Source organism: Geospiza fortis, unplaced genomic scaffold, assembly GCF_000277835.1.
Source record: "Geospiza fortis unplaced genomic scaffold, GeoFor_1.0 scaffold381, whole genome shotgun sequence".
NCBI lineage: Eukaryota > Metazoa > Chordata > Aves > Passeriformes > Thraupidae > Geospiza > Geospiza fortis.
Genome location: NW_005054348.1, coordinates 1,862,412 through 1,887,581, shown reverse-complemented (window position 1 = coordinate 1,887,581; position 25,170 = coordinate 1,862,412). Strand labels below are relative to the sequence as shown.

At 37.0% G+C, this 25,170-nt stretch overlaps 1 protein-coding gene across 1 annotated transcript in view; it reads right to left on the bottom strand.

Moving 5' to 3' along the window:
- Position 1: 1 nt before the first annotated feature.
- LYST (lysosomal trafficking regulator) overlaps positions 2-25,170 on the bottom strand; it is a 62,666-nt gene continuing 37,497 nt past the window's right edge. The window contains exons 28-53 of the mRNA XM_031058776.1: positions 24,657-24,809; positions 23,282-23,473; positions 22,633-22,811; positions 21,440-21,646; positions 19,994-20,170; positions 19,446-19,522; positions 18,340-18,528; positions 17,459-17,604; positions 17,274-17,370; positions 16,547-16,608; positions 16,143-16,198; positions 14,991-15,143; positions 14,410-14,654; positions 13,651-13,717; positions 12,599-12,755; positions 12,064-12,204; positions 11,443-11,660; positions 9,868-10,098; positions 8,981-9,170; positions 7,979-8,115; positions 7,138-7,236; positions 3,551-3,690; positions 3,160-3,257; positions 1,965-2,121; positions 1,683-1,754; positions 2-326 (exon numbers count right to left, since the gene is read on the bottom strand). Coding sequence (XP_030914636.1) covers positions 188-326; positions 1,683-1,754; positions 1,965-2,121; positions 3,160-3,257; positions 3,551-3,690; positions 7,138-7,236; positions 7,979-8,115; positions 8,981-9,170; positions 9,868-10,098; positions 11,443-11,660; positions 12,064-12,204; positions 12,599-12,755; positions 13,651-13,717; positions 14,410-14,654; positions 14,991-15,143; positions 16,143-16,198; positions 16,547-16,608; positions 17,274-17,370; positions 17,459-17,604; positions 18,340-18,528; positions 19,446-19,522; positions 19,994-20,170; positions 21,440-21,646; positions 22,633-22,811; positions 23,282-23,473; positions 24,657-24,809 — 3,779 coding nt within the window. The 3' untranslated portion in view covers positions 2-187. The remainder of the gene's footprint in view (positions 327-1,682; positions 1,755-1,964; positions 2,122-3,159; positions 3,258-3,550; positions 3,691-7,137; positions 7,237-7,978; positions 8,116-8,980; positions 9,171-9,867; positions 10,099-11,442; positions 11,661-12,063; positions 12,205-12,598; positions 12,756-13,650; positions 13,718-14,409; positions 14,655-14,990; positions 15,144-16,142; positions 16,199-16,546; positions 16,609-17,273; positions 17,371-17,458; positions 17,605-18,339; positions 18,529-19,445; positions 19,523-19,993; positions 20,171-21,439; positions 21,647-22,632; positions 22,812-23,281; positions 23,474-24,656; positions 24,810-25,170) is intronic.

Here is a 25,170-nt window from a genome sequence, read left to right as displayed (position 1 = left end):
GCTTCAAGTTTGTGCATGCACGTATACAATCTTTACAACCACCTTAGGCTGCTCTTTTTAAATAAACCCACCTATTCAGTCATTCTAGAGACATTCAAAGTACTTCAAAGTCCAGTTAAAGAAGAGCTCCTGTAGCCTATCTGGATTAAAGTGCATCAGAGACACGAGTTAGCAGCAGGCCCTGCCATCACCCAGCCGCGTAGCTGCTGAGGAAGGAGTAGAACATGGGCAGCTTCAGGCGCTGCTGGTCCTTGCGGCACCAGGCGATGACATTCCCATCACTGTTAGCCGTGAACAAGTGATGGCCGTCGCAGGAAAATGTAAGGCTGCAAAACAAGGAGAGAGTCTATCTTTATACCAAATGGGGCTATTTATAATGCTAGAAGGCATGAAAAGCCCATGAGAGTTCAGCCAACAGAGATGAGCTGTCAGGGGAGGCCCAGTGCCTACGCTAACACGGTGATATGTTTGCATATATCTGCTTATCCACCTGTACCCAAACAGGCTGAACTGCAGCTTTGGCCAGCACTTCAACATCCCCTGCAGTTTAATACTCATTTCTTTGCAGTGTCACAGCAAAGGGCAGGATTAGTAGCAAAACCCTACCCTCTTCCCTTCTGTTTCTGAAAGGAAAGGTTTTCTGCAACAGAGCTCAGTGCCCTCTGAACTTGCACTGCTGACAAAGGCAGAAACTAAATCCATCACATTTCATCATGGCACAGCACAGGACTTTTGTTCAGATGGGCATTTTTTGAGCTGTAACAGGGCTAGTAAAGCCTTTCAGTCATGCCATGAGTAATGTTAGAGAGAATGAAGGTCAGCATCCATTTACTGCCACATTTAAGCAGGAAACTCTAAATTATTCAATAGCTACTAAATCGTTATCTACAAGCTTTGTGAAATATGCTGCTTAAAGGAGGTAACAAAGACAATAACTGCTACCAGACAATCTTCTTTATTAAAAAAAAATGGTAGTTTGGATTTTAAATGGTATTTTAACAACAGTCAAAACAAAAATTTTCAGAGTCATTTGTTACTATGCTAACATTAAGATAAAATTTTGGCATAACTCTAAGACCTTTTGCAGACTGCTGTACCACTGGGGATATCAAAGAGTCAATCCTTTGACCACTTTCTGAAAACACTTTGGCATGAGAACTCTGCTCATCTAAATCAAGGGGACTCGGAGAAAACTAACTACACAAGCACTCCAAAATGGCAGCTTCCAGGCTACTCTGAGTTTGCCTCTTTCTCCACCATTTCCCTCCACCATCAGAAAAAATGGAAAAGGCAGTATTTTCATTTAATTTTGAGGAAGAAAAATTGTATATTTAAGTCTGGCATAGTTAAGATTATCTCATTTTAACTCAGATTCTGAGGAAAAATATTAAATTTAAAAATAAGAGGAGTAGTTATTGTTCAGTTTTCAAGGGAATCCTGCTAATTCCCATCTGCCAGCAGCAGAACGTAGTTATTACTGACATTACCAATACAGCACACTTGTGCTCACTTTGCTTTCATGAATAATTAGTAGGTTTGCATTGCTCTTTTTAGGCTGGGTGTTTACCTCCTATTTTCATGTTCAATACTCAAGACTATTTTGTTGTGGTTTTGTTTGTTGGTTTGGGGCTTTTTTCCCTAAAGATAAAAATGCATTCATTGTACACTTAAGATCCTTTTACCTTACAATAGGTTTGGCTGACTTCGAAAATGTTATTTCGCGTACCGGCTTCAAATCCCACGTACTCCACAGTCTGAAAGAAAGAGCCATTTTTCTTCACACTTGCTTTTACAAATACTTCAGTGATAAACAATCTATTTAGCAACTGCTAAGACTGGGAGCTGAGTAACAGCTTGTCCACCTTCTTTAAAGCCAAATACCAGCATGATGTTTGGCTACATGCTTTTAAACTGTGAGCCTAAGTGATAGAGCATTTTAATAAATAAACATTTCAAATGCTTACCTTACAACTCCATTTTCAAGGCCCCCTGCAATCACATTGACAGACACACCTTCAGGCTGGTTAGAGAAAGCAACAGAGCAAATACTTTCCCTGCAGTGCACGTGTCCAACAAGATCACCATTAACTGTCCAAAGTCTCAAATCACTGCCTCCTCCAACTGTAACAGGACATAGCACGGGAGTATTAAGAAAATAAATCTAGATCACAGTTAAGTCAATAATATTTAAATATTCCATGGTAAAGAATTCAACTTCTTGAGAGTTCATAAGTTTTAAATGACTGAGTAATGTCTGCGATTACTTCTCCCTCTCTCTCTCTGAGACAGGAAGCACACAAACCACCAAGCCACTGCAGTGATTTAGAAGCCATCACATCCTATTTATGGAACTGCAGTGATTTAGAAGCCATCACATCCTATTTATGGAACATCTTACTTACAAAGCACTACGTGAATTTACTTTTAATGACCACTAACAGGGAAGGCACTAAGGTGGAATTCATACTAGCTATCTAAGTAGTTAGTTCTCATACCTTAACTTGCATTTTAGGCAAAATACTTAAATAGCAAGCACAGTTCTCTTACCTGGTTATCTGGCATTATTTGATTACATCAACAAACTAACAACCCAATTACTGCTTTTGTCTTGAAAGGAATTGTCTTGAAAGGAAATATAATGTCCCTTATACTAATTAACAAATAAAATGCTTTGCAGAAAAAAAATATTTTGTGAGCTATAGAAATGGACTTGAAAGTCTCCAAGTAAGTAAAAAAATCTAAATATTAGTTTTTTGAAACTGCCACAATAACGTCCCCTTGTCCTTTAATACCCCTTGCCTGTGCTCTGTAATACATGGTTCTCCCCTGAAAAATTGTACTTTTGACAAAAAATCTCTATCAAAATGGAAGCAGCCAACATCACAAAATGGGAGTCTCCCAGGCACCTTTGAAATTTCAAGTCTTTTTATAAAGAGACCAAGCTGTTGGCCTTCATATCTCTACATTACATTCAAACACCTGCCTAATCACTTCTGGAGAAATCTGTATGTTACCATGTAAAAAAAAGCAACATGTTGCTCCTGTCTGACTGAATGCATCCTCAGATGATTAATACACACTCAGTAACTAATTTAATTACAACTCTCATGTTTTATTTCATCTGCAAGTCAAAACAGCTTTCTTGACTGACAAACATACCTGAATCACAAACTGTTGCAATATCGCCAGTGGTTTCACTTGCTGAAACTGCAGTCACAGGACTCTTGTGTCCAGCCAGACTCTGGACATAGCACAGCCTGAAGAAAACAAAGGGAACAAGCCTAAACTTCAGACTCAAATGCAAAAAAAGTCCTTTGAGGAAAATCTTAAAAATAGTTATATTCATTTCAATCAACATTTTGCACAATTATGGTATTTTTCATATTCACAAAAAAGTTTTAGCACCTTTTATGAGAAAAAACAGTTTGACTTCCCAATAAGATATACACAGAACAAATTCAACTAACTTCAAAGGGGCAAAGCTACCCAACAGTGGGAAAACCTGTATTTATAAGAAAGCTATGGGAAAAAGTTACATATATACTTGTACCTGTTCAAATCCCATATTATGCAGGTTCCATCTTTGCTGACACTGATCATTATACTGTATGGTTTGCACACAAATAAGCTTGTTATTTCTGCTGTGTGTCCATACAGATGGACTTGTGACTCCATTTCTATCTCTGAAGGCTGAAAAACAGCAAGATAAGAAACTCTCATGAAAAAGAAAATTAATGTCTCTTTTTCTAAAAAAGATAAGTCTAGTTAAAGTCTTAGATTTCGAAGAATGGTTCTCATTGCTTCTAATTTTAGCATCTATGTTCATGCTTTATTATGTTTAACACTTTATAAAGTGATAAAACATAGCTATCATTGATGTTCTTTTTGCTTCCAGTGCTTTAGCCTCAGCAAATTTATTGATGTGATCCCATGAACCAGAATGAAAAACTACTGTAGCTCTGTCTCAATTACACACCTTGAAGTCAGCTGATTTGTTTTCTGCAAGACTGCTCTTTCCATACAACACTGAAATGACAGTTCTCAGTATTTTAGTATCTAGTGAAGACACTTGGAAACATGAAAGGAAAACCCAGCTTGGAAGTTGTCACTCTCCATACAGCAAGTTACTAGGAATTTCTCAAGTTGGTGCCAAGTTCTTCAATGATAAAGTTGGAAAAACATGCAGGAAGTCAAGTTTAAATACAGAAGTTGCTAGGTAAAAATTAAAGCAGCAAAATTTAACACCAAACAACAGTTTTTATTCAAGTTATATAATTTGAAATGACTCAGACTTCCTGAAAACTGGCAAAGTTGAAGGATCTTAATCAGAATGCTAATGCTTTATTTAAGACAACTTGCTGTACAGAGATTAGAATAATCTTGGTAAAGGAAAAGAACAATTTTCTGCTGGTTTCCTCACCCATGCCAGAGCATATCACCTGCATTTTTGTATGAGGGTACAGGATGCCTACCTATAGCAGGTCTACAAAAAAAAATCTTGAAAGTTCAAACAGACAAGTACACACATACTTAAATCATAGGTTGTAGAAAATGTACATTTTTGCACTAAAAGAGACAATCTAATCTATGTAGTACTGCAAAAGGCAATGCACATTCTGACAACAGAAAGACCTGCTAGTTTGCTCTTGCTACTGAGCATCTTATCCATATAAAAGACATTTATGAAAGCACCCAGGTATCATTCTCAGTGACACCTCACACATAAAAATCCTTCTTTAATCCTTTCTCAGTTAAGAGAAAAGAAAATTATACCAAACTTTTCTATAACAGCAACAAACAAGACTTGTGTTTTTATGAAGGACTGATTTTGATAACCTTTTTACTGTGGTTCTCTCACTTCCTTTAAAGTGTTTCCTCTTAATCTGCATTTCAACACTTGAACCAAAAGCAGCACCCACCTTTTGCAGCTTCTCCCTACCACACTAAAAGCAATGGTTTATTGATTTTTATAGTAATAATACTGCAACAAGACAAACTGGAATTCTAATACCAAGTGTATTAAGTTATATTAAGTTCTAATAAGTAATGAAATAGGTACTTCTCATGCCTGAAATGTTTTCCACTTCTTACTTCCTCCCCGCTTTTAGGTGACAAGCCCTAAAATGGTATCGAGATATGGGAAAACATGCATTTACATACCTATCTTTAAACAGCAACTCTTTCTGCCTACAGGACTCGAGAGGGGACTTCAAATTCTTCCCAGTTTTACCCAAACAGGTCCTCCAAATGCACCCTCTATTTGCAAGACACCTCTAACAGTCAGCAAGTGAAGGCTGAAACAATGTGTACAACCAGACACCTGTGGCTGAGGGGCTCATGCAGGTGTGACTTTTTGTCAGCACAGATCACAGAGTCAAAGCAGTACTTCATGGGGTTTTCAACATTGTAAGGCAAGGAAAAACAGAGCACCTGGAGCACAACATGGAGCCATTTTTGAATTCTGACAGCACACCTTTGAGTTCCCATACCCAATTAACAACACTATCTACTTCATGCCCATGCATTGCATTTATACAAATGTGAAACAGGGCAAAATATTCATGTTTCAAGTACTGCATTATAACAAATTGTTCATCTTATCACTGATCAGCTTACAAGATGGATACAGAGCAGATGTCAGGAAGCACATTTGCATTCCCTGCAGCCCTGACTTGGGTAACTGGCTCAATGACAGGAGCTACAAAATTGACACAATATCCCTCTGGCCTGGGGCACATAAAACTGTCAGTGCTCTGAAATTCAGCAAAGACGGTCTCAAAGAACATCATCTGTGCAGATGAACAAAACCACTTTTTTCTAGGAAACAGAAGGAACTCAAGAACTATAACCCCACTAACTAAAGTTGCTTTTCAGCTTTGCAGAAGGCAAGTATATTTAATTTCTAGTTAAAAAAATAACTAGAATCCAAGTCTCAGTACAGGTTATTTACAAGTTCACTATTCTGGGAAGTAGTTAAGGTGCCTGACTTATGGTCTAACCAAGTAAAGCTTGCAGGCTCGAAGCTCTGCTTCATTTCCTATACTCAGAGTGCTGCTGAGCTTTGGACATATGAGTGGCAGATCACCATAAACTGGAAGAAAGCCAAGGGGGAAAAAATTCTAAAAATCACTCTGTTTATGTTCTTCCTAGTCTAAGCATCACCTGTTTGCCACTACTGAAAACAGAAAACTGGGTAGGCATAGCAGACCATACCAAGGTTCTCTCTAGCTCATGCTAATGTAGGGATTCAAGAGCATCAAGGAGTACAACACCAAATATGTTTGCCAGTACCTGTACCAAGCTACATCTAGAAAATCCATTTCGTTCAGTTGTTGCTATGGGTAAATACTGTAGACACACCTAAAATGAGCTGTTAGGAAAGTTGTCTATTCTTTGTTAAAACTATGAAGAATAGAAGTTACTGCTAAAGAAAGAATGGAAGACTCAGATGGAAGCTTCACAACTCAGTCAGAATTAGATTTTTAATTTTGAGTTTTATTTATGCTTTCTATTTTTTCTATCTATGCTATGTTTATCAGCAAACAGTATCAAGGGACTTTCTACTACTCTCAGTATTTTCCACTAATAAATTAAGTAATGCAAGCTACTTTCTGCCTTCCCTACTCACAACTTTGCCCCTTGGAGAATATGACAAAGTAAAGAGGCTTGGTGGTTAGTATATATACACTGTCTGAGAATTCATCCTGGCTCTCTGTAGTTTGAGTGCCTTCTGCACTTGAATTATTGTTTACTTTGGGGAATTGCATTCCACAGTTTCAGTTAAAGCATTGAAAGGCTCAGTCTCCTTCACAGAAGAAGTTAGTCCTTAATGCAGGGAGCTTCACAGTGCCAGAGAGCTTCAGTTGCAAGCCCTGTCCGGAACACAGTCAGAACTGTGCACTCAGGTGATGAGGGCTGACTAAAGCCTAGCTGTATGTAAACAGCAGCTTAAGAAATCAGGCAAACAAACATGCTGAGATGTCAGAGGAGCCTTCAAAATAAATACTAAAAACGCACGTAATTTTTTTAGTCATTGTCCAGAATATGGCTGTTTCTCATTTTTCCTGTTTAAAAAAAAAAGACTAATACTGAATACACAAAATATTTTATTTATGAATTCTTTCCAATGTAACTTACTGTATTGCTGGTGAATCTGTTCATATATGCTGTGATGACACCCGATTTACTACCTGTGAACAGCTGACAACTGTCTGGCACCCAAGCACAACTTGTTACCTTGAAAAGACAAAACAAATCCAGGAAAAAATTAGAACAGAAAAACTATTCTAACTGCTGTTCTCATTATGCCACAGCATTTGGTCAAACCAATTCCATATTAGTTATCCTATGAAAAGACATGTAAAACACCTAAACTAAGAAATCCAAGAGCTAAAATATAGCTACTCTAGGCTGTATTTGTTACTATGTCAGAAACAGAGTAAAGAGGGAGTTTTATGTAGCCTGGAATTCATAGCTAAAGGGCAGTGCAGACTAGTGCAGACTTCAAGATCATCCACCAAAATCTTTTTGCAAGATCTTACTAGTCACTGGATTGTGACAGAGATTATGTAGCTTTCCTTAAAAATCTTTTCTACAATCTTTTTCAAATGGGTCCTAAACTAGAGTGGAGTTGCTCCTCCAACATGAAGCACCTATACTTTTTTTCTGTATTGATTTTTCTTGGGACAAAACTTAAAACATTTTACATTCACAGCAATATCCTATAAGAAGGAAAAGCTAGGAAAATCAAATAAATTCAAAAGGAATCTTTATCTACTACAGGAAAACAACAAGGAACAAGATAAAACAGTGGAGCCATGAGGAACATATTCCAAAGCAAATCACAAAGATTAAAAGGAGTTGTGACTGGATGCTTATCTCCAAAAAAGGCTAAAGCAAGAGTACCCCACTGCCAAGTGAAGCCACCATTTAAACTACCAATATTAAACTGAAGAGCAAGAGACTGATTTCATTTTACCTGATGGAGCTGTGAGCTCTGTATAAAATTGACTGGAGGTTCACTTTGCTTGCTTTTCAGCCGTAAGATGTTATCAGCATATCCCCAGCTCAGGATGGCTGACCACTGAATGTCAGTGCTGTGCATGCTCCTCACGCCTGAAGGAAGGCACACAGAATTGTGTCACGTGCACAGCAAGACTCAACCACTTACACAGTCAACAACAAAAGCCTCAGGTTCATGTTTTATCACAAGTTAAAATATAACCTCCCCAAAGTTTCAAAAAAGGTATTGTCTGCAACATATTATAAACAGTTTTCAGAGACCAAATGAACATTCCATCTTCTCCAAAGACAATTTGCAACCTGGACAAAACTTTTTTGAAGAAGAGATGCATCTTTTGAGAACAGAGAAAAAGGCAGACAATACCACTTAGAGAAAGAAGTGCTTGTAACTTCAAGGAGAATGTAACTTATTTTTGTTGACTAAATGTGAAGTGATTTATTTTTAGAAAGCCTGCACTAGTATATGCCACCAAGAAAACAAAAGATTGTGAGAACTTGTTTGTACATTCTCAATAAGAATCCCTCCAAAAAGTTTAACTGAAAGCAGAAGATTCTTCACCTCTGCTTTTTTACTGTTAACTTTTCTCATTGTCTCCCTCTAAAATCCATTTCTTAAGTTTTCTTTTCTGTTGCCACATGCGTTTTTTCATCTCTTCTTCAGTTCTTGGACCCAATCTGCTGGCAAGTTCTAAAGTTAAATTCTCATGCTTCAGCCACTCAATGAAAAATATGAATTACAGAATGCCTCCACTGTAGTTTTGAAAATTATAAGGAACATCTACCCTCCAGTAAAGATACCACACATGTGGAAGCTGTTAACAGAATTATAAATTAATCTTTGGCAAAAGCAACTAAACCTGGGAAGTTTGCTGAAGAACAATAGTAGGATTAGATTTAATTTTTTTACAGTTCATTTCACATAGATTGTGCATATAGACAATAAAGCACAAATTCATACCTTGCTCCTTGCTATATATCATCAAAAGGCAGAACTTGCTGGACAAGCCACAGATAGCCTTAGTTGGTAAAGCTTGAAGAGAGCCAAACCTTTCTCCATGTGGTTGGCTAAAGCAGACAACAGGGTCTGGAGCACTTGGGGAACCAACATATTCTCCCCACTTCAAGCCCTTTATCCATGGTAATGGACTCTAAAACAAGCACAGACAAGGTTCAAATTATAGAACTTTCAGAAAAACAATTTCATTAGTAACGTAGAATGATTCATGTCAGTTTCCTGTAAGCAATCACATGGTAAGGACAGCCGAAGTCTTTACTCTAAAACCACTAGAGAGACAAGTTCAAAGCACTTTAGCACCATCAGTTAAACTGCTGACTTTGAGGTAGTTCTACTGCTTCTTTAAAGGCATAGGCTGCAAGCTTCTAGTTCAGGTAGTTTAGTGAAAAACACAGATCTCTAAATCCAAGGATGCAGTTTCTGACTGGACTTCAGGGAAAAAAAGTGCTTGAAGTGAAGAAAGTTTAATTGTCCTACGGGCAGTAAAAAAGCTGAGGATGGAATGGAAGAAAGCACAGCATGTGTTTGCTGGCTATAGGTCTGCACACAGATTCCACAATTCGTCATGGAAACTATAAAACTGGTTAACTGAAATGCTTTCCAACACCTATTTCCCAAAACCAAGACAAACTCAGATCTTAGTTTACAGAAAATATCACCAACGCATGAAAGTAACTTTCACTATCACTTCCTAATTTTATGTATTTTCTTTACAGTATAATATAGCAAGTAGTACTTTTAGGAAGAAAATTCTAAACCAAGGGTACAGCATGCAACAATTACAGCACATGGATATTAATTAAACCATTTTGCAATTGAAAATGACATACTGGGTAAATGATTTCTTTAGTGTGTTCTCTGGTTTCTCTGAAAGCAAACTGCACTAGTAATCCCATGGCAGCAGGAAGCTCTCCTTCCATGATAAGCCTGGATCCAGGTCTACTAACATGTGCTGTATGAAACAGCTGGCGAGGTGTTTGTCCATATGTTTTTATCATTGTTTCAAGGGCTCTTCTCTGAACAGGATCTTCAACAGCAGAAACATCCATCCCAAAATAGGTCTATAGGCAAAAAAGAAAGGAGAGGGGCAAGAATAAGCTCATCAGGTTTGTCTCTGGGAAAGATTTTGCAACACATACACACAAATTCAGAGGCAGACTATTCAGCTGTTTGCTTAAGGTGTGGACCAGAAGAGATCCCACAATGACTGTGCTGACTTAAGAGCCACTGAGAGCATAACCTTGTCACCTCCTCTTTATTGGAATAAACTACCACTTTAAGGATTATCATGTGAGCTGCTCCTGCATATGTCCCATGACTGATTTCTGTTGAAGGCTTTCTTTGAGACCTTTACCAATCTGTGCAAAACTGGAAGGGTTGCTGATGATAAGCAAAAGACTTAGAAAGAGCTGGAGAAGCTTATTTTCTTTACCCCTTTTTAATGAGCATATTAAGGCTCTCTTTTGGTGTAGGGAAGGAGAAAGAAACCTCATACTTCAAGAGAGTGAAAATTATTTCCTATTTGTCTTTTTCAAGCCTTTCCAATTGTGCATCACACACTTTTTCTCAGTCACACCAAAGGCCTTGACTTTTCACTTTAAAAAATAATGAATATACAAACTTAATATTTGAAACTCACAGTACTAAATCAATACCGAAGCCCAAAAAGAGTAAAAGAAAGGGAAGTGTTTGGATGGCTACTTGAAAAAGGCATCATTGCCACACACTACCATTTTATTAGCTTTCCCAGTCACAGAACAAACACTAAAACCAGGAAACATTTGAATGCATTTACAACCAGGACTACCTGCCGAGCAAACCTTGTGATAGTAAGGATTGAAGCTAAAGAATGCAATTCAATATATCCATGTTGCAATTATCCAGTAAAACTCTGGAAGTCCTAACATTAAATGAAGACCTACTTGAAATGAAATTTACTGTAGAGAAAAGTGCTCATTAGAGGGACAGAACACAGGACATGCATGAAGGAAAACACCATGAGCTCAGGACACACAGAACTATTTCAATCCTATCAAAAGCTGCAGCAGCACCTGCCTAAATTAAAAGCTTTTGAATTAGGCAGAAGCAGATACACACAGTTACAACAATCAGAGTACTGCAAGCCACTGCAAACAATTATCCACAAGGTCTAAGCCCCAGATCTGATCATGCCCCACACCTAGCTCAAGGCAAGAAAGAGAAACAAAAATTCACTGAGTCTCACAATACCCACTGGGATCTTACAGTTCAACACTGAAATGGTTAAAGCCTTTTCTTATTCTTCAACACTCCATGAGCAAGGGATCTTGTTTCATGCTTGATGTTTTCCAAGCAAGTCAGACCAAACTCTGCCCCATTAAGTTACTAAGCACAATGAACAAACATGCTGCTTAACAAATACTTACTGCAGGATGAAAGACATTAATAGCCTGAACAGAGGCCTTGCCTTTTTGCTTATAACCAAACACCAAGTCAATCCAGTGACAGATTGTCTGGGAAACATGATCAGACTCCAAAGCCTGACGATGAATCAAGATGAACAGACGAGGATCGTTCCGGGCCCAGGGTGGAAGATTGACATGGTTAACTCTGTCACCATTTTGACGCACTCCAAAATCAAAGCCTAGAAACAGGGGAGTGAATATTCCAACATTTTAATTGACAGTAACTTCAAAAAGGTCTGTAGGGTTCTACAGACCTCAATGATTAAGCATGGTGATTAACAATCAACAAAGCAGCATCATTAACAAATCCCTCCAAAACATATTCAGCTGTACATACTCATTTGAATGGAAAAATGAGAAAACAGCAAACTCCTTTGCCCTGCTGACAAAATTAGGGAAAAACTCAGCTTAACTCCTACATAACAGCTTTTTTAGCATGCCCCACAAATTTGTGCCAGATTTCTCCCACACATCTCCTACTTAGCATATTCAGGCAAGGCATATAAATGTTCTCAGTTTCAACCCATTAGCTCAATCATACAACTCTTTTGGGTATATAGTTCTGTTGTCCTTTTAGTATACCTTCTCTGTTAACTAGAAAGTCGGGAAGGTAGAAAAATTCTGGTATAAGCTCCTTTACGTCAGTCATTGATTCATACGAAGAGAGGCGCCAGGTTGTATTGGTAGAGTGAAAAGTTCTGTCTGGGATGTCAAAACTTTGATCTGTAAAGAAATCCAAGCTCAATTGTTACATTGATGATGGACACTAACAGTTGCACATCTGCAACTTCATATTGTTAACTGCTCTCTAGTCAGCTGAGAACATTTAGAATTCTCTTATCTCAATTGCTATGTGTTACACATCGACTGCAAGTCAAATAGAGGTCAGCTTTTTATGCTACAGAAACTAAGGTATAAACATCAGATGACCAGATTTATGGTCTAGCTTGATAATTTCAATAATAGATCTACTGTTAAAGCATACCAGATTAAATTTTACCAGGCTCAGCTATCTGGAATTGGAAAACCTATGCTAAATAGGGTAACATATAGCATTCCTGAGTTATTAGAACAAGGCCCAGATGTAAAAGGCAAGTAAAAGCAAATGCAACCTTACCTTGATAAGCTAAAAACATTTTAGTGAAAGGTGGCAGCCTAACCAGGAAATGAAGTACAGTTCCACTGTTAGAATAATGAGATCCATAGTGATATGGTTGTACAGGGGGCATTGGATCATCCTCTCGTGCTCCTTTACGGTACTCTTCTTCTAAATACTATAAAAACAGGAGAGAATTAAGAAGAAAATCACAAACCTTCTCCTTAGATGCATTCCTACAACAAAAAGAAGTGCTTGCCTAAATTGTTTAAGAATAAACACTCAAACTTTTCAGAAACATACATTCAAAAGCGATCTGGAATCAAATACATTTAAGTGTCTAAAAACACACCATCACTTTTACAATCCAGTTAGGTATTGAAGTATTCAGCCAATTTAAATGACCTACTTTCCATTATTTATTACTTTTGCTTTTCCCCACTCCGCTGTCTTGTTTTCTAACACAGCAGTCCCCCAGAAAACACAGTATTTGCAAATAATATAGTAGACCATGGTGACACAGACAAGGTTGAAAGTCCAGATGCAGATGCTTTAATTCCCCAGTATGTTGCTATTTCCTACAGCCTTTACAACATTTTAAGGAGAAAAAAATTACAAAGCACCTACTATTTTCATAGTAGGGCATGTTAAAATAAAGTGCTTGAGTGAAAACAGCCTTTCTGTTATCAAACAGAACAAACAGCTTCAAATTCCAGCAAAGTAATGTCAACTAAACACCAGTAAATTATCTTCCTGATCTTTAGGGATCTTTAAATGTATACAAGTTCCCATATAAGGTGATACCCATTTAAACTCCTCAGCAGTATCACATGGATGGGCTAAACTTGGGATGGGATTTCATGCTTCAGGAAAAAACACAAGTTCCAAGCCATGTTATAAACCAATTCCTAGGAAATGTCTCCTGGAAAATACACTGGAAGTAAGAGTTCTGTAGCCATGAAATACTGTATTTGTGGTTTATTCTTCCCCCAGAAATATATGTTATAAAAACTAAAGCCATGGTGTCATTTCTACATGGGACAAAGGCAAGAAGAGAAAGTCATCCAAGTTACCTTGTAAGTATCTACATAACGATCCTCTTTTTCTTTAGACTGCACAGCTATTGGTTTGACCAGGTTCCTGCAACAAAAGCAGTACTGATATGTTGTAACTTTTATTACAATATTGATTCACATCATTAAGAATAATACCTTTAATATAATGAAAAGGCCAAGGAAAACAACACTTTTCAAGAAAGTTCAGAAAATAAAAAAACAACTTTTAGTTAGTGCTAAAGGCAAATTCAGATCCACAGCACAGTAACAGGCAAGAAAATGCCAAGCACATCGGTCAAATCAGAAGCATCCTATAAAGGCAAAGACTTAGTGCACACAAATGTTAAATTAGCATAAAAGAAATTTATTAGAGTGGGACAATTCACTCAAATCCATTCAGATGAAGATTGTGATTTTGTGACTGGCCAAGTAATTTACAATATTATTTCCTTTTCCATTTAATTTTTGCTAATTGGCCTGGAAGTCTGTAATCATAGGAATTTAAACATACAGCTTCTATTTAATTCTGTGAATTATACATAGCCTATTAAGACAGTGTAAGTTCAATACACTGCATTTGAATCTACACACCTGTTTTATTTTAATGTCCCAGTCAAACCAGCCACTTACTGTAAAAACCCAAGTTATTAGAGATGAGGCTTGTCCCTAAATAGTTCCATTTGTGTGTGTGTAGTTTAGTACAACAAAGTTAAAAAGCTATATAAGGATCATCAGTTCAAGTATTTGAAAAAAAAAGTTTCAAGCATTTCATATTACCTATATATCGAGGGATCATTTAGGTCCAGCGTTTCATTGGTGTAGTCAGAAAGTATAAAAGGAAATACTGGATATTGCATGAGATCATTGAAGGAACGACCTGCATGTTTGTTTAAATGAGTCAGATATTCAAAGTTAGTAATCTGTCCTGTGCACCACAGGTGGGTCAAAGCAGTAATGTTTCCATATTCCAAAAGGTTAGGCAAATTGTTAGTCAAGATGTTGTGGTACACATCATCACGGACCTAGAAGAAAACACCATAGATTTAATCATACAATTTAGAAGTTTAAAACTACCAAGAGTAAGTTTCTCTCATTTCGTATATTTCCAGATACTGCTGCAATCGAATAATGCCTAGTATCACTAAGATTCTTTAATGTCTTAATATATCAGAGATGTGTCTTACAACATGCCTATGATCATCCAGAAGCCTAGCTGAGCCAAGTTCTTTCAAAGGTATTAAGCAGAATTTAATTAGTCCATGCAACAGGTATCCTTAAAAACCTAATGCATGAATATAAATGTTATAAAGACACAGCAAAATGCTTTGGTGTATTACTCTGCATTGGTGCCACAGTACCTTTGTATTATCGAAAGCCAGGAGTAAAGTTCTGCCATTTGTTAAAAATATTTCCACAGCATTGTCTCTTAACTGCCACCAGCGCTTATGAACTTCCTTGATTTCCTCATATGTCCAAGAAAATGATGCTGGTTCAGTTTCTCCATGAAAACTCTGTAGAATTTGCAATTTAGAAAGTAATTTTAAATAGTGGATTTTCCAAACAATGCAGCCAGCTTATAACAATACAGCATATCATAAGGCAAACTTTAATTTTAGTGCAATGCTTTAATAAGTTGTTGTGATTTTCTTTAGCTGCTTTCCCTATCATCTACTCTCCTCAACAAAGTAGGTAGAACAGGACACATACTCCTCAGCTGCTCTAGTTCCCTACCCAGAACTAGCAAGCACTGTCGCATTTTCAATGGCTCTTAAGCTAAAAATATTGGACGGCCAATCAGAGCAAGCAAAGCTTTGTTGTGAATCCCAGCTCTGACAGTCCTGTGAAGGACAAAGCAGCTGGTAGCATCTTAAACCACAGGAACTATTTGTTCAGTAGATGCAAGGAAGAGCTCCGTAAAAGCAGTTTAAAGCTTTCAGTCATATCTTAATTACTTTTACATGTTTGTTGGGTGTATAAACAATTTACACATTAGTCTTTGTATATCAGAAGGATTAGCTCAGCTCCCATTTCCTTTATGAAACAATCCTCTTGTACAGGAAAAGGGAGGAGCTAGAACATCATATATAAAGTTCAAGAATGAGATGCTGTGGAGCACAGCACAATTCCTACACCTGTGACTTTCTGCACTCCACAGTGTCCCAGCTTCCACTAAGGCAAGTTCTCAGGCACAGATCAAAGCAAACTCTGTGCACTTTGCTGATGAACAAAGATCAAAGCAATGCACTGCAAGGTGCAGAAGTCTCACACATCACCTGTTCCTCATTCCCTCCCAGCCCCAGGTCTATATCTTTCCTGTTTTTTTCTATCACCACCAATTCCATAGCCAGGATCAACAGAAGCAACACAAACCAAACGAACCAGTTTGGCAAGCTTTGTCCAGAGATCTCTAACTCTAGTAGTACTACTGCCACTGAAATTGCTGAAGAAAAAAGCTACTCATGGCCATAATTTGGAAAATTTAAAGCTGGACAATATGTTCTAACACTTACCGAATTTTCAATTGTGTCTGAAGCATTGTCTTCAACAAAATACATGCCACATTTTCCTACAGCAAAAAACAGTTATGAAAAGGTACATGATAACAGTAGTCATGAGTTAAGAATGCTAAGAATAGTACCTGGGGCAAGACAGTACTTGACAGAAATACAATTTATGATTCCACATCTTTTAGCAAGTGGTCTGCAGATCTTAAAACTTACTGGCAGTTCAAACAGCACTCATAAAAACAGCAGAGAAGGCAAAATTGATCTATAAAGTATGTAATACACAAAGTCAGGCAACATATCAATTACCTATATAAGTTAGCCCGGTTTATATATACAGCAGACTCTTACTGTATTTATATAATAAATGCACTGAAAATGTATTTATAAAGAATGAAAATTCTACTTACCTAGCAACAGTTCCCCAGCAGTCTCTCTAGAAGGTGCTACACTTACACATCTTCGATTAACTCTGAAATATTTCAAAGTGGAAATGCTCATGGATTATGGAAATGCTTATCCTTATGGATTTACGTACTTTTAGCAGACCTAAAACCAACCTAAACCAAACAGACTCCAAGGTTCAAGGTTTCTCCAAGCTGTAGCTGAAGAAAAACTGTCCAACAACATGACTAATGGGTCATATCCCAAAGAGAGAAAGAAATAGGATCTCAACTTTCTAGACTTGCTTATGAGTGTATTTCTACTCATTTCTTTGCATGTTCTCTGCAGTTATTTTATGCTGTATTAGTGCCTGTAACAGGTGGCAAATTGATATAACTGCAGAGCTGAGTAATGCAGAGATAAAAGCAGAGAGGATGGAAAGACAATTTGCTTTTGAACTCTGATGGAAAGACCTACCAGATCTTAGATATCTAGGATAGACAGTGCTACTAAGCAAAAATAAGAGATCTCATCAGGTTATCCCACAGGTCCTATTCAAAGCACACCAGATGGTATTTGGTAGCTGTAGTCTTTCGCTTTTGAGTAAAGCAAAATGCCTAGTATTTTTGACACTGGTCTCATTTCCCACTTGATTTTTTTAAAAAAATGTTTTTAAGACAAAAAAAAAGTTTTTAAGACAGCTCTTTCATTTGACTGGGAAAAGACAGGAAACACGTGTTATCCAAAATGTACCTTATATGTTCACTTGCAGCTTTGTCCTTTACAGTAGAGGAGTGAGAAGAATGTGTTTTGTCTTCAAATAAGTAAGACAATGGAGTTTTTATAACACCTATAAAGACATCACAAATAATAAGGTAGTAACAGTCATTACAATTCAGATATTAGGTTACATTAAGCATTGAAGATTTTTTAATTACCTTCCTGTTTTTGCCTGTCTGGGAGAAGGTATTTGTTTGGAATTGTTAGGTAGCACCTCTGCAGGCGGCGCCTCTCTCTGTTTGGGCCCTCTGTTGGATCCAGTTGCCAAGAAGTTGGGTAATAGACTGGGTCATACCAGAGTGCTCTGACAAAAAAAAAAAAAAAAATTTAGGAGTCTGGCAGCAGAGGCAGTATATGTGGTTATAAATTCTGCTGTTCTTGAACAAGTAGAAAGACAGAAGTTGTACAGGAGTACACTGGGGGATTATTTCTGAAAAAGTATTAAAAGACTGAATTCTCTAGTTTATTTTCATGAGCCATTTCACTGAATGACTTTTCACAAGCTGCTACTGTAAGACTGTTCTTGAAATTACTCACTCTAATGAAAACAGCAATACAATGCATCCAATACTGTTTTGAAAACTCTGCTGCTGCAAACATGAGATAATACTAGTTCTGCAGTGGTGAAGATACCCTAGTTTGGTTTCTTATCAACATTAACATCCTTTGTTCGACACTATTTAGTGAACAGAGTATCTAGATGCTAATGTGAGTAACATTGCACCAAAAATATGTTTTTACTCCATCTATGTTGTGCAAGATATGAAAATTTTAGGACACTCTTCATTGTATTAGGCACAGCAAAATGTATATGATGAAAAAAACTGTCTAAAAGGGATAAAAATACTACTTGGCTACTGACCCTAAAAGATAGGTTAAAAAAGAAAGTCAAGTCTTTCACAAGTCTAACTATCAGATGGTTAGCAAAAGTAATTCTAATTTTAGTATAATCTCCATTTCATATGCCTCTGATTAGAATGAGAAGCACATGTCAGGCATCAAGTCTCTCTCACTTTTTCCCTGAGATGAGAAAACTCACCGATCATGCGTAAGCTGCTGAACAAGTTCCTGCCAATGTCTGCTGGCACTCAGCTCTGCCTTATACATCCCCCTGATGTGCTGGATTACTTTCTTCCTTTCCATTCCTTGTGACAGTGACACAGCTTGTGTGATGTCTCCAGCTATTTTAGAAATGTCTTTAGACTTTGTATCTAGACGCTGAAAGAGACTGAGGAGAAGAGTTGTGTTTTAAAATGCCAAATAAACACACTGAAATGTGTAAATGGTAAGACCAAAATGCCTCATAAAATACAATCAGTTTGGCAGTAGATATGTAGAGTTCTTGTTACAGCAGATGCAGAACAACTTAGCCTACATAATGAGATTCATGAATACCTTCTGCTTCTTGCCATCAAAAAACCTATTACTTTTGGCCAAAGACAAGACAAGCCAGTCAGAAGATCAATGGCTATGTATTAACACGCTGGACTAATTAATGTATACTTGTTACAATAAAAATCTGGAGTAAAGACACTGATTACCCACTGATTAAATCTCCTAAATCATTCACCATAAAGTCTTAACACTTGTCTGCATGAACTTGACTAAGCTGACCTTTACAGCTACTTGCCTACTTTAAAGCACATTGTGCATCTCAAATCTGATTCCATGGCAAAGCCTGAAATTTAAATAAATGGAAAACTCAATCTACCACAATGTACTGAAATTTACAATTATGTCAAGGAGCAGTAGTCTACATAGCTCACAAAAATATTCAAATCGTATACTGAATATAGTATTTCATTTGTTGAAAATCAGGGTTAGTTGCAGGGACATTTAATTGCACAGACCACAGCAACAGGAGAGGTGATTGGACAGATGCAATAGTCATAAAATTAAGGGTGAAATGGCAAATGTGCAAAAAACTAATTCAGTATTGAGGTTCACACAATGCCATTTATTATACAACCTACCAAAATGCATATGCCTTTAATATAATAGCATACTTAAAAGCCTGAAAGCTAGTGATGCTGTTAATTTGAAATAAGTCTCATCCATAATCACATAGGCAACTTTGCAATGGGAAGGGAAGCGTTGAACAGGGAACATTTCTTAAAGCTCTTGCAGCCCCTCTAAGGTACTTACTTCTGCCGATTATTAGCCATTGTTTTCTCCCAAGCAGCTTTGTTTACACCTTCCTCCATTTCATATTTCTTCTGATCCTGAATGGAAGTTTAACACATTATTTTCTTTCCTCAGATGGACAAAATAAGGAAGGGGAGGCTAAAGGGTATGCCAGTTTAGAAAGGAAGAGTGACAAAACTGTTCAACTGATATCTTCATGGCATTTAAAGCCAGCAAGGCTTCATTTCAGTTATTGCCATTTTATTATATTTATATATAACTTTTCTCTTCACAAGAAATAAAAAATTATTTTCTTGAAAATAAGAGATACTAGTAGCTTATTATGAACTCTCGTTTTCCTCTGGATTAAATATGTTTAACCAAGAAGCTTGTGAGATTGCTGTGAAGAGTTGAGAGTATGTGACAGAAATATCGAGAACCCAAATAGAATTCCAAAAGCACAAGCCATCCACCAAAGAACACCACAATCTGCAGTTAAACTCTGATCCTATATAAGACAACTGTCTCAAATACACCCAGTTTTTAAAGCAAAGTTTTTATTCACAAACCTCTTTCAAAGCTTTTATTAAATCTGGTTTTGGTCGTGGGCTCAGGGGAATGCATTTATAGCCACAACTTTTCAGTGTATTCATTAAGTCTCCTGCTGCTCTTTGTTGTTCTTTGGTCATTCCATCTCTGTGATTGTGCATTAATTCATACAAATAGAGCACTAATTTAGGCCCATGCTAGAAGATGAAAAGAAGGAAAGAGGAAATTGTATTGTCATGCTCATTTCCACAACACTGAGCAATATTTTCCCCTCCACTTTTATTCCCTTTTCTAGTTAGACTGTGCAGATTTCTTCTAATTATTCACGAATTTAAAGAAAAAGACAGCTTTAATGGTTAAAGATAAACTTTTATAAAACTAGAAGAACATGCTGAATTTTATCCTCACATGGTAAAATTTGCCCCAGCATCTTGTGACTTTTCAAATGGCTTGCAAGAAAACTGTTTCTTTCCCCAGTACTCAGCTCCTGCAGCCTTATACTTCAGGAAATACATACCAGAGACTTCTAATTTTGCATGCCAAGAACAGTACACCTCATTTGATTAATCAAATTAGAGATGACAGATAAGGAAGTTAAGCAGACATAAGTCATAAATGCACTCAACATGACGCTCCCCACAGAAGTCACTGCTAGTGCATCAGCTCTTTTCTACCTGATAAAACTTATTTAAATAATGTATACGTGATCAGAAATATGTGAGTGCCATAAACTAATCCAATAAATACTTTCTCTCCTTAGTATACAGTGACTCAAACTGTGGCATATCTTTTATTTCATTCTTGCAGTTCCTGAAGATCTCCAACTACAACATTCCTTCCTGATTTCTCCTTGTGACTCAAAAAAATGACTGCTTTCAAGCTTGCACTAACATAGCACCATTAGAAGCTTTCCTCTGACAAACTCAGAAAAGCAGGCAGAGCCTATTCAGCTTTTTAACTTAAGAACATGGAATACATAATCCCACTTGAAGATCTAATAAAGGCCAAGCAAGAAAAGAGAGAGAACTGCTTTGGTTGAGGATTGACTGCTTCTTAAAATCTAATTGAAATCAATTCTTACAAGCTTCAGGAAGTCTGCAGTTAAGAGTTTGAAAGCAAGGACAATTCCTTCCTTAATTTGCTTTTTTTAGGGCACGTTAATTCCTAACTTCCTCAGTAAAATCCTTCATGTTAAACCTACTATCACCTTTTGTCTCTGCACAGCACAGGGGATATGTTTGATGCAGAACAGCACCAACATACCCAGACTTAATTTTATCTGTCCTCAGGATAGTACAGCAATTGCAGAGGTACACACAGGTGTTTTGTATGACAATTGTCAGTCACTAAACATTGCACAAGTAGCAGTGAGCAACTTGCCACATACAGTTCTAAATAATTGTAAAATCTAGACAAAAAATTGAATATAGGTTTTAGAAACTCCCCTCAAAAACTCTTGAGCTTACTTGCAAAGTTGGGCTGAGACAGTCACGCAAAATCTCTTGCTGGTTTACTTCGTGTGCCATCTCCAAAGCCTGCTTCCTCTCCTGCAGAGGACTTACAGGAGACAAGCTATGCACAAGAAGCCTCCCAAGCTGCGTACGGAATGTGTCCTTACATAACAAGAGGATTCTGTTCCACTGCTGTTTTGGAGTGGTCATTCTGCTGGTGCCCTAAGTAATGGAGACAACTTTTTAATATTACAGGATTAGGACGTTCTTCTATCAAGATTTTCAGATTATTATGATCAAAATGCAAGACTAAGTTTTATGTACCAAAATAAGTGTTCTGGTTTACTATAGTGATTATTATTATCGGTTAAAAGGCATTCTACTATAACAATCCAGAAAGTGAAAATTGTGACGTAGAGAATTTTAAAACGAGAGGGTTTCTTTATTGCTTATTTTAATCAACAGCCCTTTTACATTAATCACCAGTTTTCTGAATGGATTACCTCAAAAGATTAGGAAACAAGCATTAGAAGGAGGTGTGTGTGTTCACAAGAAAAAACTTGCCATCTTTGAAAAGTAGTACAAATATGGCACAATGGAAAGATAACACACATATCAAATGTAATTTTTCTGAGCTAGAAAGAAAATTAGGTAGAACTGCTTTTACCAAGATGACCTAAGGAAGAGTAATAACACACTTTGTATTATCCAAGCAAAAACTGATTGCCTTGGAAATGCTAAGAAGCTAACATCCATCTGTTAGAAGACTTTCACCGCTTTATTAAGAATTGTAAAAAGAGAAAGCTCTTCTTCCCAACTCTAAAATCTACTATAAACAAATTGCTGAAAAAAATCTCCATCACCTGTGGATGCACAGAAGATCTAGTTTTACAGGCTTCTGCAAACCTAAATGTTGAAGTTTAAGCAAATTTTCACAGTACAAGAAAGTATATTTAAGTTCTGTGTTCTTTTTCAAGAATAATTTTGCCAAATGTAAAGGTAAAAATCAGAACAGATCCATTTTTTATTTTATAACTGCAAAGTAACTGGGAAGCCACAGTTTTTAACGCCACAGTTTTTAACGCCACAGTTAGATGGACAGAGGCAGTAAGAAAAGCATTTATGAACAGAATACACTATGCATGTAAGTTCCTAATAAAGAAAGCTTATGCAATATGCTTTAATGTGGACAGTATCTAATTACTTACAGTGGATACTTTGATTCCTTCCACCAACATTTTGACCATTTCTTTAAGAAAAGGATTTATTCTGCTAGTCAGTTCTTGCTGGCTTTCCTCTTCAGGAACTTCCAGCTGGGATGCCAAAAGTCTGCTTTGACTTGTATTTTCTGTTATACCCAGTACATCAAGGCACTCTTCAGTAGAGGCTTAAAATTTAAGAGGTACATATTGATCAGTACCATCTCAAGCAAAACAATCCTGCAAACCTTTAGTTGGCATTATATCAAATACTGCCTTTACTGATACATTTATCATACTTTCACTCTCTTGCTTTGGCAGAATTTGCACTAGCTCTCAAAGTCATCAAGTCTTGCTCACCAATGTAGCCATTTCATAGAAAAATTGCATTTTAAGAGAGCAGATGCTCCCTTTGGCAGTTAAATCTTCATGTAATAATTCATGCAGTTAACACATGAATGGACTAATGTAGAAATAAAACAGCTTGTTCAGTTCATTCAGATAAAAACATTACCCAGATTGCCAGTTACATAATACTGAGAGACAAATCATAGAGAACAACATGTCAATAGAACAACTTTCCTCTCTAACACTTCAGCATTCCAAAAGCAAGAATTAATTTTTCATCAAAACAGAAACAAACAAAAAGAAATCCTACCTAAATAAATGAGCCTGTTAACAGCCAAAACAGTCAGCCTCTGTAACCTTTGTGCAAACTCAGACTCAGTGGCTTGGACAGGATTTTCTTGGCTCATTCTCCGCTGCATCATCATGTTGAATTCCTCACTTGCTAGTGAGCGCATTTTCACCAGCAGAGCATCAGACTGAGCAAGTGAAAACTTCCTGGAACCTTAAAGGACAGAAGCATGAATAGAATTCTACTAAAATGCACAAAAACTCCATCACTCAGCAACTACTTTAACCCAAAGATTTCACATCATTTAATGAAACAAACATTTGAAATGTATCAGTATCAAAGGGAACATAAGTGTCATTGTGTGTTTGTCTTTCTTATTTTTAATTTTTAAGGCTTTTTGAGAATAAATATATACATTTCAAATAATAAGTAATACCATGAAATGAGTTAATCTCAAGATAAGCTTTATTGTAGGGTTTTCATATTTTTTTGCTAAACATTCAAACCCACTACTTTTATTCCTGTTTTTATTGTATAAATAGGATAAAAGATTAAAAATTAGTGATAGAACAAAATCTTGCATATTGCACAGTAGGTTCATCAGCACAAATGATGAGCCAGACATATCAGCAAACACATTCTGTACCATACCTATTGGCACTAATAGAAGCACAGTATCTAACTTACAAGAATATTCCTCAGAATTTTCTTGAAATGAACTGGGAGGCCTTGACTGTACTTCGTTCTTTTGGAAGCAACTATTTTTATTTATCTTTAGTGCCTTACCAAGTTCACTAGTATAAAAACATTTTCACTCTACTGAACATATATATAAAATATTTCACTAGGTTGATGGAGAGGGGTCTCAAAAGCTGACCATCAAAACAAACATTCCCATAGTAAACAAGAAATATTAAGTGTTTGTCAGGTTATTAAACTGTATCTTTTGTGAAGTCTTTAATGCATTTGTAAGAGACATACAAAATCAACTTACATTCAACTCCAAAACCTTTACAGAAGGACTGACTAGCTATGAAATACAGGGAAAGTATTACTGCTAAGGCTAGAACTCAACACAGGTTTTAAAAACACAACCACAGTGGCACTTCCAAGTATAAATTTGGAGTGGCAGGTATTTATTTCAGGATGGTCTCTAATGAAAAGTTGTGCAACAAAGCAATCCCCACATCATAGCTGTGCTAGTTACAAGCACTACCTTGATTTTGGCATTAACTTACTGTGAGGTTGGCTATTATAGGCATTACAAATTACTTTAAAAACTTCTTTACTAAGCAACTTCTGAATTTAAGAGAATCCCTAAAGGTGGTAATACCATGGAATCATCAAGCAATACATACAGGAGCAAGCACAAGAATGCCACACTTCTGCTACTCACCCGCGATGCCTTTGCGCTTTTGAAACATTGCGCGATGTGGTGCCGAGGGTGCTGGGGCTGAACTGGCCTGCTCCTGAGCATCTTGGCTTGCTGTAGTCCTTATCAACTCAATGGCTGCTTGAAGAACTCTTAACTGCAGAACAACTGCCATATCTGGAGAGAGAGGCATACAAAGTGTACATGACATCTTCAGGAATTTTTACCAGATATTTGTAATAAGTCAAATCACAACATGTGTCAAGAGCTACAAAACTCTAGATTCCACAGGAGTCACACAAAGTCACTTTGCTATGCCACAGATACAGACACTACAGAAACAAGTTGTCATAGAAAAGCCATTGAATTGGATCACGCTAAAACAAGCTAAATGAAACTGTACAGAATGTTTTCATTTAAATATCCTTAAGGAACTGTTACAGTCACTATTTTTTCAGATTAGCAGTACACAATTCTTGACCACAAGGCAGGCTCCTAAGGGAAACGACTAATTTGAGAACCACTTAGAAGAGAAAGA